The 17995-nt window shown below is 39.6% G+C and overlaps 1 protein-coding gene across 1 annotated transcript in view; it reads left to right on the top strand.

Annotated features, from left to right (window-relative positions):
- The first annotated feature begins 243 nt into the window (after nt 1-243).
- Nucleotides 244-17995, top strand: part of LOC130032032 (calcium-activated chloride channel regulator 2-like) — a 44366-nt gene continuing 26614 nt past the window's right edge. The window contains 5 exon segments of the mRNA XM_056123614.1: nt 244-440; nt 1319-1457; nt 7502-7652; nt 11483-11591; nt 16856-17015. Of these exon segments, the coding sequence (XP_055979589.1) occupies nt 244-440; nt 1319-1457; nt 7502-7652; nt 11483-11591; nt 16856-17015 (756 nt within the window).

Raw genomic sequence — 17995 nt, 5'->3', positions numbered from 1 at the left:
CTCAGCTGTGATTTAGGAGGAAGCTCAGCCTTGGAACAGGCAAGTGTGGATTGCCTGGAGAGAAGAGACTTGTAGAGGCAAGTCTCAGAGAGATCCACCCAGATTTTTCAAATAAGGCACCTCCTTTATTACAGAATCTAAGACCTTCCAAGTTCATAAAGAAACACTCTACCTACCCATTAACAAACTGGCACAATGCTCTGAGCAGAGCCGATGTGAGTAAAGCAGGGGCTTCTCCACAAGATGACCCGCAGATGCACTGCATGGCCTATTTGCAGCCTGAAGTTTGTGACTCTCCTGGTTCTCCTAAATGCAGAATTTCTCTCCCTGGGAGCCAGAGTGCAGCTTCAAGACAATGGATATGAAGGATTGCTCATTGCAATCAATAACCAGGTATCGGAGGATCAGAACCTTATCCAAAACATTAAGGTGAGTGACAAGTAGTCAATACCATTATTCCACTAGAGCTATACTTCAGTCTTCTTTAAAGAGCTAACTCTGTTTCCTGAGTTGTATTTGGGCAATTCAGACAACAGCATTTCTTCAAAAACAGCATCAGCAATTATAATTATGCCTAAGCCAGTTTGTGCACCTAACTCTCTGTAATACTCATACTGTTGACCTACTCTTCTTTAAAGTATTGTTAATTGTCACTACTAATTTTAGCTTTTATATTTAACTGCATTAATTGGGGTGAGAACAGTTAGCAACTTGGGAGAAAATTGTAGCAGCAAAGACCTGATGTTTGGTGAAAACATATGACTGTACTTAATAAAATTATGTTGCTTAATTTCATTCTGAGATTGAGAATTTTTAGATGAAAAGCAAGTATCTGATGGAATGCTAAAGAGAAAGACTCTTTTAAGTAGATTCAATGTGATTTATTTAATGTCATTGAATATTAACACTATAACATGCCCAGGGAGTTTCATAGCTTCTTTATTTAGAGCCTTCTTTGGGTATGACTGTAGTGAAATCAGTATTACCATAAGGTGTGGCCTTGAACATCCCCATAGGTGTAATATGAAAAGGATTTGTTCAATAAAAGCGTAAGTCTTCCACAAAATTGGGAAAGTTGGACAGGCAAGTCCAGACACCATCGTTAGTGTTCTGAAATCTCTCTCAGTCAGCCATTTGAAATTTATTTTTCTGAAAGTCTATTTAGCTTGCCCAGAGTGCTTCAAAACTGTCTCTAAAAGAAATGGCATCCTTCAAAAGTTTAAAAAGTATTTTATTACTATTTATTGAGCTATAATGGGGAAATAAAAAAATAAAGCATAATTAATGAAATAAACTTTCTCTTATTTGGGTATAGGAGATGGTAACTAACTGAAGCTTCTTATTACCTATTCAATGCTACTAAGAGAAGAGTGTTTTTCAGAAATATAAAGATTTTAATCCCCACCACGTGGAAAGCTAATAATTACAGCAAAGTAAAACAAGAATCATATGAAAAGGTAAGATTCCAGAATTTCATCAAATGTGTTTACAAGGAAAAAATGAAAATATACTGTGTCCAAATTTTAAACATGAGAACTTAAATGAAAAAAAAATCACTGATGTTAATTTAGGAATAATGATATTGGAAACATTTTTGTCAAAATATAAAGAAATAATTACAAATGATGAAATAAAAAATAAGTGATATACCATTGTCCAAGTAGCCTCTTGAAAGATCTCCTTAATCTGGAACTTATTTTGTTTCATTTCTGAAATTTTTGGCTAAGGACCCAAACTAGCTTTCTCCATTTGGGTGTAATGTGTGAAGGGAACAATTCCAATCACGTATGTCCTCATTTCCCATTCTGTCAGGACCAGTAAACATGCAAGTACAGACAGCAACATAAGCTACCCACACAAATACAAATATGACTGTGTTTTCCTGCCAGTGCATAAACAGAAATGAGCATTTAGTCAGACAATGTTTCAGAGGAGTATGGCTATAAGAAAGGTAAGGAGAGAGACTAATTTTACTTCTCTCACCAAAAAATGAATTTACCATAGAGGGACTCTCATAAATAAATTATAGATAAGAGTAAGCATGTATGACAATGTCTGACCCACACTGATATGCATATGAAACATAGATGTTGTATAAATTTTGGCTAATATTTGAAGCTACTGTGAATGAGAGCCCTGGAAACTACCAGAAGGGACAAATTCAGAAGCAATGGGAAGTTAGCTCAAGGCTTTAGTGATGGAGAGTTCAAGATCTCTAAGTGGAGCTCAATCAGAAGGGCTGGATAAGTGATACAGTTTTCTCTTATTTGTGTACTATTTGCCATGATATATCCTAAAATTGTTTGAAATCCTTCTTCTTTGAAGTCATTCCTTCACTAAAGGAACAGTGTACTAGTCTCCCCAGTGTCCTGAAGAATTGAAAGAGGTCCTTAAGCACTTTAAAAACGTTTGATTTAGGACTTGCACCATTTAACAATGATTGGGGACTGAGAGAGAAGAAAGGGATAAACTGAGAGGAGAGCTGGTGTTTGTTAAGTGTCAACTAAGTGCTGAGCAGTCTACATATATTGTTATAAATAATAATATTGGCTCAAATGAGGTATGCTAAGTCAAACAGCTAATAAATTAGAGACAAAATTGGATTTTATATCTATTTTTTAAAAGCCATGCTCTTTGCATTAAGCTCTAACTATATATGACAATCTACTTGGTCTTCATTGGAACACAGAATATTGCAGAATATCACAGCAAAAATCGGGTAGGACTTCTGAACTTACTAGAGAAAGAGAAATAACTCTAACAAAAATAGAACTTTTTCCATATTAAAGGAAAGAATAATGATTGTAGGCTGTTATTAGATGCCCATTCTTTAACTCATAAAATAATTAAACAAATATTTAGTGAATGATCATTATGTACAGGGGCTGTGCTGGATATAGCAGAGAACACCAGGAGACAGCTTCCATCCTTGATAATTACTTCTTTATAGAATTAGAAATTAAGGAAATGTGTTCGCATTAGGGGCAGGAGGAATCGGGAGATTGGGGGAGATAAGGAGTGTCAGAGGCGGTAGAAGTTAGAAATTGAAAATACTGTTGTCCATGCATAGAACATCCATCCAAACAAATCGTCTGAACAGTTCAATTCACTGTGCTCTTTCCTTTTTTTTTTTTTTTTTTTTTTTTTTGCTTCAGGAAAAGTTTCATGACATAAAACTGACATTTTAGGGTGCTGGAGAGATAGAGTAAAGCGTTAAGGAGCTTGCCATGCATGCACCCAACCTGAGTTTAATTTCAAGCACTACCCCATCTGATCCCCAAACTCTGCCAAGAGTAAGTCCTGAGAACACTAGTTGTGACCCCCAAACAAACAAGAGTGACATTTGGTCCAAGTGAGGACTATCTAAGAACATGGTATCTATTATCCTTTCAAGTGCTGCCTTGCAAGGCCCTTAAATTTTTATCTTTTTAAAAATAAGTATTTTTAAAGTAATACATCTTCATTGTAAAATAAATTCAAATATGTATGAATAATGTAGGAATAAGTAGAAATAATAAAAAATAATAAAAAATTCACTTCCTCCACTCTGTGATTCATACACAACCACACCTAGTACATATGACAATTATGCATATTATAATGCTATACCTATTATTGCAAAATGAACTTTAAAATACCAACACACTAAGTTTTTTTCTTTTTTAAAAAATTTTTATTAGTGAAACACCATGAAGTACAGTTGTAGTCTTACAGATTTTTGTGCTTGGGTTTCAGTTATTGATCGAGTACCCATCCCTCCACCCGTGACCATTCTCCACCACCACTGATCCCAGTATCCCTCCCACCCCCATTCCCTCCATCCCACCCTGCCTCTGTGGCAGGGCATTTCCTTTTGTTCTCTCTCTCCTTTTGGATGCTGTGGTTTGCAAAAGAAGCATTGAGTGGCAATCATGTTCAGTTTATAGTCCACTTTCAGGATGCATCTCCCATTCTGGGAGGATCCTGCCAACGCCCTTTATTTGGTGCTTCCTTCTCTGTTTGAGCTGCCTTTACCCCTAGAGTGTGCGGCTGGCCTCCAAACCATGGAGTAAACCTCCTGGTATTTATCTCAGCTATTCTTGGGTGTTAGTCTCCTATTTTGTTACTTTCTGTTCCCCAGATGAATGCAATCTTTTTATGTCTGTCCCTCTATTTCTGACTCATTTCGCTTAGCATGATACTGTCCATATAATACCACTTGTATGTAAATTTCATGACTTCATCCTTTCTAACAGCTACATAGTACTCCATTGTGTAGATGTACCAAAGTTTCTTTAACCAGTCATCTGTTCTCGGGCACTCAGGCTTTTTCTATATTCTAGCTATTGTAAACAGTGCTGCAATGAACAAACAAGTGCAGATGTCACTTCAACTATACTTTTTTGCCTCTCCGGGGTATATTCCCAGGAGTGGGATTGCTGAGTCAAATGGGAGCTCAAATGGAGAATCATCCATACTGTTTTCCAAAAGGGCTGAACCAGTCGGCATTCCTACCACCAGTGAAGGATGGTCTCTTTCTCGCCACATCCACACCAACACTGGTTGTTTTTGTTCTTTTGGATGTGGGCCAGTCTCTGTGGTGTGAAATGATATCTCATTGTTGTTTTGATCTGCATCTCCCTGATGATTAATGATGTAGAGCATTTTCTCATGTGCCTTTTAGCCATTCAGATTTCTTCTTTGGGAAAGTTTCTGCTCAATTTGTCACCCCATTTTTTGATGGGGTTGGATGTTTTCTTCTTGTGGAGTTCAACCAGTACTTTGTATTTCCTTGATATCAAACCCTTGTCGGACGTGTATTGGGCGAATATCCTTTCCCATTCTGTGGACTGTCTTTGTATTTTGGTCACTGTTTCTCTTGAGGCACAGATGGATTTTTTTTTTCATTCATGACATCTTTTATTCATGAGAAATCTGGTCTCATTTTTCTCATAATTTCTCGATTGTTTCTGTCATGTTACTGGATATCTATCTGACTGTTTCATTGAGTTCATTGAACATCTTCATGACTTCATATCTGAATTCTTTCTCAGAGAGGTCTTTTAGGTGAGTAGCACTTACTGAGGCTTCTGGCCTCTTTTCATCTTCATCCCCAGTGGTGGGGATTTGCATTGTTTCTTCATGTTGGTGTGTAGGTATGGGAACTGAGATGTTACAGCAGATTTCTTGGCATGAATAAACTATCTGTGCCATGTGAGCTTTAGCCCACCTAAAATTAGGCCACGCCCACTCCTACAAAGGCCACGCCCACATCTGAAGACTCACGCCCCCACGAGAACCTGGTGTGTGTGGGAGTACTGGCTTGGAAGGGAAGAATGCCGGCAGCACAGCCTTGGAGATGAAGAGTAAGAGGCTCAGGGCTGCTTTTGTCCCAGGTTCCTAGAGGAAGCCTGGGGCGCTTGCACTGCGAAAGCCAAGTCCCGGGTTTGAATACTGGCAGGCCAACTGACCTGGGAGGGGAAGCAGATGGGCACAGCGTTGGGGACAAAGAGGGACACAACTAAGTTTTAAAGACAAGTGTGGTGACAGCATATTATGTTTCTTTTTTAAAAACAGAAGGAACACGGTTTCATATAAAACTGTTCTCTACGTGGTCATTTGAATATATAATTACTTTAGCTTTAGACTTAAAATATTGCTTGAGCATCACTAGTTGATTGGTCAAGGTACAAGATGAACTACCACTTCATTAGTTTGATAGTTTTTCTGATCAAATTGGTTTTAGGAATAAGAGCATAGGGTTTAAAAGATCTTATTGTCTTACACTAAAGAAGTAACAGCCAGAAAGTCATTCATCCAAGATGGTAATATTTTACAGTATAGTTCTGAGTGATGTGCAAGTGTTCATTTCCACACACTTAAATTACATAATATAAGGATTTATAATTTAGAACTTCACAGTGTTAATTTTTAAGAAAATTTTAATCTGGAAAAGGAGAATGTCAAATGTAAGCAATACAGGAATTTGTTAAGGTTTTAAAATACAGGGCTGGAGCAATAGCACAGCGGGTAGGGCGTCTGCCTTGCACGCAGCCAACATGGCCGACCCAAGTTCGATTCCTCCGCCCCTCTTGGAGAGCCCGGCAAACTACCGAGAGTATTCGATATGCCAGACACAGTAACAACAAAGTCTCCAAAGGAGACGTTACTGGGCCCGCTCGAGCAAATCGACGATCAACGGGAGGGCCTTTACCTTTACCTTTTTACCTTAAAATACAGACGTTTTTGATAGTGCCAAATCATTTTGTTGATAATTAATTGTGATCTAATATGATTTAAAATTCCATATAAGAATTTCTTTTCTAAAGAAGCTATTATATTAAAATCTAATTCAGACAGCATAAAATGTACATATCTTAAAGTATATGGTTGAAAGTCTTTTAAGAAATGTAGGTAAGCATATCATATCACAGATGTGATATGACATATTATAATGCTTTTCTTTTCTTTTATAAGGCCCTCCCGTTGATCATCGATTTGCTCGAGCGGGCCCAGTAACGTCTCCATTGGAGACTTTGTTGTTACTGTGTCTGGCATATCGAATACTCTCGGTAGCTTGCCGGGCTCTCCGAGAGGGGCGGAGGAATTGAACTCGGGTCGGCCATGCTGGCCGCTTGTAAGGCGAACGCCCTACCCGCTGTGCTATTTTTTTTTTGAGTGACCTGAGATACAGAGTTACAAAGCTGCTTATGGTAAGGTTTCAGTCATACAGTTTTCCAACACCCATCCCTCCACCAGTGTAAATTTTCTGCCACCAATGTCCTCAATTTCTCTCCTACCACTCTCTCCCCAGCCTGTCTCTACAGCAGCACTTTCCTTCTTTCTTTCTCTTTCTCTGTCTGTCTGTCTGTCTCTCTCTCTCTCTCTGTCTCCCTCCCTCCCTCCCTCCCTTTGAGGCACTATGGTTTGTAATACAGGTCACGGTCCTCCCATTGTTCATCGATTTGCTCTAGCGGGCCCAGTAACGTCTCCATTGTGACACTTGTTACTGTGTTTGGCATATCGAATACGTCAAGGGGAGCTTGCCAGGCTCTGCCGTGCGGGCGAGATACTCTCGGTAGCTTGCCAGGCTCTCCGAGAGGGGCGGAGGAATCGAACTTGGGTCAGCCATATTGGCTGCGTGCAAGGCAAACGCCCTGCCGCTGTGCTATCGCTCCAGCCCGTAATACAGGTACTGAGAGGTTATTGTGTTTTTTCCTTTATCTGTTTTCAGCATACAGTTCTTATCCAAAGTGCTCATTTCCCACTGTCTTTGTACTTGTGATCTGTTCTCTTTCCCAACTGTCTTCCTTCTCCACCAGCATTTGAGGTAGGCTTTCTACCATGGACCAATCTTTCTGGCCCTTGTTTCTACTATCCTTGGATATTGGTCTCTTATTATGTCTTTTTTTAAAATATGTATATCCCTCAAATAAATGCAATTATTATATGTCTGTCCTTCTCCTTCTGGCTAAGATCAAGTGTAGTATTTTATCAGTTTAAGGCCTTTCTTTTAATTTAGGCAAGTGTCATAGTGACTGACTGGAGTGGGACTCATGGAGATGATCCATACACCCTACAATACCAAGGATGTGGAAAAGAGGGAAAATACATTCATTTCACCTCAAACTTTCTACTAGATGATGATTTAACAGCTGGCTACGGATCACGAGGTAAGTGTAGACAATCAAGAAATACATATTGGTCATAATTATTGATGATACTCTGGTTCCTTGGGACTAAATTTAGCTCAGAGAACCTGAAGTCTTCCAGGGCATCACCATGAAGATGGGGAGAGAAGCATGTGTTCAAGAAACGATGAGGGACAGAAAGAGCTAGAAAGATATTAGCACTCGATTAGTGGCCCAAACAGTGCTATAAGAACTCAGTGCAAGGAGAGAACAGTTTAAGTTAATGGTGGTGAGGAAAGGCCCACAAAGGAGATTATCTTCAAGGTTAAGTAGCTTCTTGGTCAATAGAATGAAGTAAGAGACAGTGGGGAGCATATAAAGAAAACTGTGACCATCGAAGGAAGAAATTAGGTGAATCAAGAACTGGGGCAGTAGACCCTATAAACATGCAGTTTGGGGAGTAAAGTAGATGGACAAAATGTTTAAATACATGTGAGAATATGTGAGTCACTACTGAAGAGTTACAAGTGCAGGTATATCACTGCTACCAGACCCAATTTCAGGTGCTCACTGCCTGAAGACCAATATTCAAGAGACAAACGGTGGTGTCAGAATAACAGGTTTGTTTAGGTGTTAGCAATGTTAGACGATGGGGGGCTTGTTGACCCCAATACCCATCTTGTCTGCACGAACCTAAGAAGAGTTTTTTTTAAATTTTTAAATCTGCAAAGAGATCTTGGGGAGTGGAGTCCATGCACTCCTGGTAGTGTTTAGGTGACCTGGGGACCACTCTTTGTAGGACTCAGTCAACGTAACCAACCAGGTTGTTCAATTTGTGGTCAGAGGATGTATTGCTCTGGGGACGTTTCATTGGCAGCAATCAAACAGGTTATGCACATGCAAAGCATTTGCCATATCCCAGCCTGTGAATGCACTTCTGGGGATAGTGGGTTATAAGTGTGTAGGTACCAGAGTAATTAATAATCTCCTCCTGGGTGGGTCCTCTGAGGCACATTCCATCCATCCACCTAAACTAAGTTTTTGAGGAAAGGATCAACCTGTTTTTAATTTTACTATTTGGGAGGAAGAACAAGGTAAGGATGACTGCTCCTATCCAGATGATCTTGTTGACCTTGCGTTTGTTTTTAAATTTTGAATTCAATTCTTAACTTTTGGGAGGCTGGTGTCAACACTATCAAAGCAGTAGTTCAGAAAGATGAATCTGGGAGTGTGTATAATCTGACTCTTTCAGATCACGAGATAAAAAATGGGTATCAGAAACACTAGAACTTTAAGTGTGAAGCTATACAAAGTCGAGACAATGAGATATAAAGGACAGGAAAGAATTTGTGAGCACTTCGTATGTGCCAATAGCTCTGCTATTAACTCTTCAAATGGTGTCTTACTTAATCTTAACAGCTCTAAGTGGGGAGAGATTCCAAAGAAACTGCACAAAAACCAAAAAAAAAAAAAAAAACCCAACCAAAACAAACAAACAAAAAAAACCCAAAAGCCCAAACAAAAAGCCAGAATCTGAACTGCTAGAGTGGAATGCAAGGGTGTGTGTGTGTGTGTGTGTGTGTGTGTGTGTGTGTGTGTGTGTAATTTCAAACTGGAGGCAACCAACATTAAAGAATTAAACAAGTTTTTAATGTTAGAAATTGACAGGACCATTTTGAAGGGGAAATTCACAAAGTAGGATTTAGCCACACTGAACAGGAGACATAAGACTCTACTGGTGAAAGGCCCATATGTGGTTGGTTATAGACAGTGGAATTTGAGAGCAGGCTTTTAGGATTAGAGACAGAACTTAGTGAAGAGTTCTGAGGCAGAATCTGTTGAGAGTGAAAAATCAACAGGTACAGGGTTAATATTGCATTCTTAGTTTTTTTTAAAAAAATATTTAAATAATGAATTTGAAATGATGTTATCCCTTTTATCCTTGTTTGAATCTAAATAGATTTTGTTAGCCCTTGTACAGCTAGCAGGACGTAGAACGACACACTATAAACACACTTCATAAAACACCTTGTAGAATTTTATAAAAATATTTTAGTCCTGCTGACCATGAGGTGTTGATAACATCTTCACAAATATAGGACTTGGGGACAGAGTAATAAAACAGTAGGTAGAGGATTTGCCTTGCACACAGATGACCAGGGTTAGAACCCTGGCACCCTTTATGGTCTCCCCAAGTCCTCTAGGACTTATCCCTGAGTGCAGAGTCAGGACTAAGCTGTGAGCACCTCAAGGTGTGTGGGGAAAAACAACACACACACACACACACACACACACACACACACACACACACACTGGGACTTTTCTTGAACTTTTATTTATTTTGGCTTGGGTTTCACACCTGGTGGTACTCATGGGTTACTACTGGCTCTGAGCTCTGGAATTACTCCTGGCAGGCCTGGTGACCATATAAGATGTTGGGAATGGAACCCAGGTCAGCTGTGTGCAAGGTAAATGCCCTACCTGCTGTACTATTGCTCTGACCCCTACCAGCCCTTTAAAATTCCATGACTTAGCACAATTTTTTCCTTTATACCTTCAGCCTAGATTGTTCCCCTCCCTTCTTTTGTGCCATATTCCAAAAATTGCACAATTTGCTGGAGTATGAGTAGCACAGCAAACAAGTTCTTGGATCACAGAATTGAAAATTAAGGGAAAAGAAACTTAGCCTATCTGAAGTCACAACATTTTTAGGTAAATGCTAGATTTTTGAAGGCAGAGATAAGAATTTGATTGTGAGGATAGAGATAAACATTAAGCTTTGGATATAAATATAAATATAGAAAATCATGGATAAATTCTAGAGAAAAGACAATTATAGAGAAAGGACAGTGAGAACTTTATAGGAGGCATTTGATCTTGTTTTTGCTCCTTCTTTCCTCCATGGGGCCAGGGTTTTATGTCATTTTATTGCTCCAGATAAGAAAGTTATTTAAAAAAAAAAAAGCTTGCATGGATGGATAGCACAAACTAAAAGATAGGAAAGGCTTATTTCCCTGTATTATGTTTATTTCTAGCAGTTTTGGAACTTAGGAACTCAGAAAGAAAGAACTCAAGGCACTGGCAGATTCTACAGCTGGAGATAACCACTTCCTGTCCCACTGACAAGTTGTATCTTTCTTCACATAGCAGGAAGAAGAAAGGAGCTCTTTGGGACTAGTTGCATTCATCGTATCTCCACCTCATGACTCAACCATTTTTCCAAAACATCACCCACCACCTCCTAATACTATCACATGGATTAGGATTTCAATATAAAATGAGAAAGGGGATATATAAAAATGGTCAGTTCACTGTAATTAGGTTTTCTTCTTTCCCATTCTACAAATCCTAAAATTATAGACCTGTGTGAAGCTAAATGGAAACCTGTTAGGCAGCTTCACCTAGGATATGAGATGCCGCGGGGACTTTTTACTAGTTTCATAAAAGCATGCAATGAGTGAGTCACTGGTTTGCATTTAGAAGACCAAACATATTTTCACAATGCCTCTTTGATGAGAGTAGGGAGATGGGAATAGAATAGGGAAGAGGAAAGTGTGAGAGACTGTACCCTTCTGAATGAATAGCTACAGGGTTTCTATAAATGATCCACCATGGATGCATGAACGATCGTGCTAGCAATCCCAACGGCCTATAAGGAAGTAGTGGATAATACCATTTAGTTTTGTGTAATCATATTTGATGATTTTCCCACAAAATTGCCTTATGATCCAGACCCAGACCCAATTCTAAGAACATATCCCCATTGTCTAATTACCACTGTATACATTGTCAGTGATGTTTTATCTTCATGCATTAGCAAGGTTCACTGCTGAGTTTTGAGAAACTGAAAAGAGATGGTCTTTCTTCCACAGGCAGAGTGTTTGCCCATGAATGGGCCCATCTCCGATGGGGTGTGTTTGATGAATATAACAATGAGAAACCTTTCTATATAAATGGGAAAAATCAAATTAAACCAACAAGGTTAGTACTTCATCTTATCTTTAAAATTCATGATTTCTTTTTTTTTTTAACTTTAAAATGAATTAGAGATGGGGTTATGAGTGCAGAAAGTCTAAAATGAAGGCAGGGACAGATTCCCCGTCTAGAGAAAACCATTTCCTGTTACGCTGGAAGGTATGTTGAAGAGATAAGATAATGGGTAACGTGCTTCCCTTGCACACAGTAAATCCAGGTTTGATCCCCATCACCCCATATGACCTCGTGAGTCCCACTGGGAGTGGTTCCTGAGCACAGAACCAGGAGTAAACGCTGAGTATTGTCAGGTGTGGCCCCTAAACCAAATACAGAACTAAAGTGACTAGAGGTGCTGGGAAATAGCACAGCTATTAGGTCAATGCCTGACATGAGCCTGATCCAAGATTGATCCCTGACACCACACACATCCCCAAACAGTATCAAGTGCAATCCCCAGCTCCACAGAGTGTGATTTCCAGCACTGCAGGGCCTGAGCAACACACAATCCCTGGACCCTTGTGCTACACCACTGCTCCCCACCCCCAACTGAGAACTGTGTGGGATCTCTGACACTGCTGAAAATCACTCAGGAGGACCCTTCACCCCAATCAAATTGATAATGGCACCTAAAATGCCGTTATGAAAATCATTTTATTACAAAAATAAATGTATCTAAGGAATACATTTTAAAATTAATTAAAAAAATTTTGGGGGTGTGTGGTGGGAAAGGGCACATGCAGCAATGCTCCTGGCTCTGTGCTCAGGGATCATTCCTGGTGGGCTCAGGGAACCATGTTGGGGATTGAACCTAGTTCAGCTCTGTGGATGAGGCAAGCACATTACCTATTGCTATAGCAATACTATTTCTCCTGCCCACCTCCCTGCAATTTAAAGTTTTTTTAAGTTTCTAAGTTTTATTGTATTTTAAAATTAGATATTAAATTAGTAAATTCTTAGTAATTAGTAAGTATTTAGTAAGAAATTAGTATATATTTGGGGCTGGAGCGATAGCACAGCGGTAGGGCGTTCGCCTTACAAGCAGCCAACATGGCCGACCCGAGTTCGATTCCTCCGCCCCTCTCGGAGAGCCTGGCAAGCTACCGAGAGTATTCAATATGCCAAACACAGTAACAACAAAGTCTCCAATGGAGACGTTACTGGGCCCGCTCGAGCAAATCGACGATCAACGGGAGGGCCTTTACTTTACCTTACCTTTAGCTTAGTATATATTTATTTATGTTGTGTGTAAACACACAAAAAAAGGACAGGCAAAGAGACGGCAGCGGCCTATCTCTCCTGCCGCCCGCGTTTGGTAGTCTCAGGCCGTTTCCCCACTCCAGGGAGGTTGATGGCGATGGTCAGGCGGAGGAAGGAAACGAGGGCCAGGCTGGTTGGTCTTAGCAGCAGTTTATTACATGGAAGAAATGTATGTCATGGAGGCCTCAGGAGTCCTCAAGCACGTGCCCCTTTGTTCTCTCAGCTTCTGTCCTCGGCCCCATCTTCCCAGGTTCTCTGACGCACATGTCTCCCAGAGAGTCCTAAAATCTCCCTTATATAGATTATGTACCTCTAAAGGGCTCAATACATGATGTCATCAAAAGGAGTTACAGAACATTGAGGAGGCAAACCATACATTGTTTCTTTACATCCGTGGGCCAGTAATCCTGGCCTCACCTTTTACAAGCTACAAACACTTGGATTAGTACATCAAAGACCAGTCTGCTAGAGCTTGGAATCTAGATCTCAAAGATCAGCCTGCCTGGAGCCAGGCATCTACATCCCCAAGATCAGGCCTGGTTTAGCACCGGGGATCTGCATACCTAAGACCAGCTAGATTCCTGTCAGATAAGGGAAACTGCCTCAATATACTAAAATCATTTACTGAAGGCAGTTTGAAGGGGAGAAAGGTTCAGTCTCAACCAAGCTAGTCAGGACACACAGGAAAACTGCTTCTAGGACAAATTCTCATTTAGCAGGTCAACCCACCCTAGACCAGATTTCCCTGGATGTGTTTCTCCTCTCCTGTCCGACCAACATATAAGCATACAGAATATAAATCATTTTGTGTGGACACAGTAAGAAATACTTTGAGCTTATAGAATTGCTTTCCTATGGCCATCTCAATCTCAGACTGCAGTGCTCAGGCCAGATATCTTTCCTATACTTAGCAGCAGGGTCCTAGTCTCTTCATTACTTTTAGATCACGACAGCATTTGCCTATGATCAAACTCTTAACCTATAGTTAAGAATCGTGGCACCTTCGCCTGGCCCATTGTGATGCCAGGGTAGCACATAACTTACCGGCTTGCCCTGGTTCCATCCAGTCCCTCGTCAGGACCCTGCTTTTGGGGTGCTAGGAAGTGAGGGCAACTGAGTCATAAGTTGAGAAAGCAGATGCTCGGGAGTGAATAATATTCAAAGTCAATCAACCTCTAAGTTACAAAGCATAATTTTTTTTTAATTTTTTTTTATTAGTGAAACACCATGAGGTACAGTTGTAGATTTACAATTTTTTGTGCTTGGGTTTGATTATACAATGATCAGATACCCATCCCTCCACCAGTGCCAATTTTCCACCACCATGGATAATATCCCCCCCACCCCTATCCCCCCATCCCCCCCGCCTCTGTGGCAGGGCAATCCCCTGTGTTCTCTCTCTCTCTCTTTTTGGGTGTTGTGGTCTGCAAAAGAGGCATTGAGTGGCAAACATGTTCAGTCCATAGTCCACTTTCGACATGCATCTCCCCTCCTGGGAGGATCCTCCAAACACCCTTTATTTGGTGTTCCCTTCTCTATCTGAGCTGCCCTTTCCTCTAGAATGCCCGACTGGCCACTAAGTTATGGAGTAATCCTCCTGCTGCTGATCTCAGCTATTCTTGGGTATTAATCTCATATTTTGTTACTTTATGTCCCCCAGATGAATGCAATCTTTCTATGTCTATCCCTCTCACAAAGCATAATATTGTCTTCTTGTATCTATACAAAAAGGACATTGCATTAAAGTAAACTATTCAAAAGACATAAGGAGAGGAGAAAGGCAATATTAACTTACAGTACAAGTTCAGTGTCCTAGAAGGATGAGACCTTATAAATTGGTTGGGGAAGAGAGCATAGAAGTGGTTACAGACAAATATAGTAATGGTAATGACTCGGGAGCACTGTGATGGATGCAACCTGATAAACCTAAGCTCCTTGTACTCCAACAATGTTGTTCGAAAAACAGAAAAATATAAAAAGTTCTCTTTCTCTTCTCTCTCTCCCTCCCCCCTCCCTCTCTCCTTTTGGACAGAGACAGAGACAGAGAGAAAGACAAGAGAGAGAGAGAGAGAGAGAGAGAGAGAGAGAGAGAGAGAGAGAGAGAGAGAAGAAAAGTGCATGCCATAGAGGCAGACTGGTGGGTGGAGGGTGGGAGGTGGGGGGTTATGGGAGGGAACCTGGGGACACTAGTGCTGAGAAATGTACACTAGTGGAGGAATGGGTGTTGGAATGCTGTATGACTAAAACCTAATCATGGACAGCTTTGTAAGGGTCTATCTCAGTGATTCAATAACAAATTTAAAATTAATAAAAACATTTTAAATACAAATATTGAATTAAAAATAAATAAGTAAAATAAAATAAACCCAAAACTAAATATCTCTTAGATATTGTATTTCTACTGCTATCTTCACCTTTATCTTATCCTCTCTAAGCAACTATTTTTATTAGTTTCATGCTAATACTTTTTTATATTTCTTCTTCAGACAAATATAGCACTGCACTGTAGCACTGTCTTCCCATTGTTCATCAATTTGCTGCAGCGGGCACCAGTAATGTTTCATAACAAATTGTGAGACTTGTTACTGTTTTTGGCATATTGAATATGTCATGGGTAACTTGCAAGGCTCTGCAGTGTAGGCAAGATACTCTCAGTAGTTTGCCGGGCTCTCCGAATGGGGCGAAGGAATCGAACCCGGGTCGGCTGTGTGCAAGGCAAACACCCTACCTGCTGTGCTATTGCTCCAGTCCACATATACACACACACAAATATAACAATACACAGGCCCAGTCCAGACAACCATAATCTCCCAAAAGCTGCTTCGAAGCATCTCTGTACATCCATGGGGATCTACTAGGGGAAAGTATAAACACATATATTTATCAGCCTCTCCTTGCTCATCCTTCTTCACGCTGCCATACTGGGGGCTCTTTCAGAGTCAGGGGAATGAGACCCATTGTTTTTATTGTTTTTGGCATATCGAATACGCCACAGATAGCTTGCCAGGCTCTGCCGTGAGGGCTGGATACTCTAGGTAGCTTGCCAGGCTCTCCGAGAGTTTTAGAGGCTTATAGGGTGGCCTCTAATTGCCCTTGCAGGTGTTTCCATGGTTCACATCATATTTGAACCCCATCAAATATGGTGCGGTAATAATGGAAAATGGGTATTGTCTATGATGTGTCTGGAAAGCAGCCTGTAGCGTGGTGGCGGCTGGGTAATAAAACAAAACCAACAGTGCAGTGTCCCATATATTTATATACAAGTCACCCAGTTGCTTATCTGGGTAATTACCAATATTTTTTATTACCAATCATACTCCATAGTAAAACATTTTATAATGAGAGAGAGTGAAGCCTTAATCATCATTTTGGTAGATACTTATTCCTGTTCTAAATTATTATTTTTCACTTCCAATAACATCTTTTGCTACTGTTTTAAAAAAGGCTTTTTTGTGTGTATGTGTGAAGCAAGAAAATTTTTATAGAATGGAACTTATTTAGAAAAATGTGACAGGATAGGAAGGGAGAAGTGTATGTTCAAGAGAGAACATGGGTTTCTCCAGAGTCAGAGTGGAAATAGGCAAGCAAAGAAAAATTGAGACAAGTAAGCTAGATATGTGTTTAAGGGAGAACACGTGCTTGAAGAGCAAGCCTGAAAAGAAATCTTTTTTATATTTCACTATTACCTGTGTATTATTTCTTCCTATCATATGAATACTGCTCAGACTCTTCCATGGCCTCAGAAAAATTCAAGCTGATTCCCAGCATCTTTTTTTGCCTTTTTTAATTATTATTCAGCTAGGAAAGTCCTTGGCAATACAGAACCTTATAGCAGAATAAAATTATTTAAACTAAGATGAAGCATATTTTTAAAATTAATCTGTTCATTAGAGTCAATTTTTAATGTTTATATATATATATCTAGCAACTTGTAAGCCTTGCAACAATCATTATATAAATCAATGAGAAGAAACAAATATTTATAAAATAGACCAAATTTCTCCTCATTTTAGGTGTTCATCTGATGTCACAGGTGTTTTTGTGTGTGAAGAAGGTCCTTGTCCCCAAGAAAACTGCATTATTAGTAAGCTTTTCAAAGAAGGGTGCATGTTTATATATAATAGCACCCAAAATGCAACAGCATCGATAATGTTCATGCAAAGTTTATCTTCTGTAAGTATGGTTTTGGAATGACAAAATGCTGTAAGGTCCCAACTCTTAAAATATTTGTATTTTAAATATTTAAACAAAAAGAGAATTAAGATTCACTATGTTTTAAATCTCTGGGGACTTTAGTGTTCATATGTCCAGGAAAAGAAAAAGCAACAAAGTACTCTGAGATGATTATTCCTTTGGAAAAATGATCATCTGTTTTCCAAGAAGATAATTTAACTAGATGAGTCCTGGGGACCTCAAAATCTTTTTTCTAATTGATGATTTTTTATATTTTTACCTGATTCATTGTTTTTAATTTATATATTTAATATCTGAAGATCACCTAATTCAATTTATAGTTCATCCACATTGTCTGTGACTAGGTTCATTTTTGAGATGCTTTGAAAGACCTATTCATTAGTCATATATAGAGAGGAAAGAGCTAAAAACGATTCAACAAAAATTCAGTTCTACTCCTGTTTTCCCTTGCTACTAAGAAACCCATGCCCTTAAGAAATCATTAACCTTTGAACCTACAGTTTCCTCTCCTTTGAAATCAGAGATGGACCTAGGTCAAGGTTTCCTTCTAAAGCTGACCACCCAAGGCTCTGCTAGTTGACTACATTCATTCTTTGTATCCATATAGCCACTAGGAATAGATGGTAACATATTTCTTTACATTACAAATGATACCTTTAAAGAGGATGTGGAAATATTGCTTAATATTGCTTAAGTGAATGGATTTACTTCTATTAAATGAGTTATACTTGGGACCAAAGAGATAGTACAGAAGGTAGAAGGTAAGGTGCTGCTTATATGTGGTTGACTCCTAGTTCCCTTCTCCTCCACTCCTTTTCTGATTCCCCAGCACTATCATGGGTCACTCCTGGAAACAGAGGCACAAATATTGACCCTAAGTACTGCTGACTGCCAACAACCCCCATCTCACCCGAAGTGAGCTATATTTAAATTGGCTTTCTTCTTAACTTGTTCTTACA

Source organism: Sorex fumeus, unplaced genomic scaffold (assembly GCF_029834395.1).
Source record: "Sorex fumeus unplaced genomic scaffold, SorFum_2.1 ptg000047l, whole genome shotgun sequence".
NCBI classification, from domain to species: Eukaryota; Metazoa; Chordata; class Mammalia; order Eulipotyphla; family Soricidae; genus Sorex; species Sorex fumeus.
The sequence above is the reverse complement of the archived record's forward strand: the minus strand, read 5'-3'. Positions and strand labels throughout refer to the sequence as shown.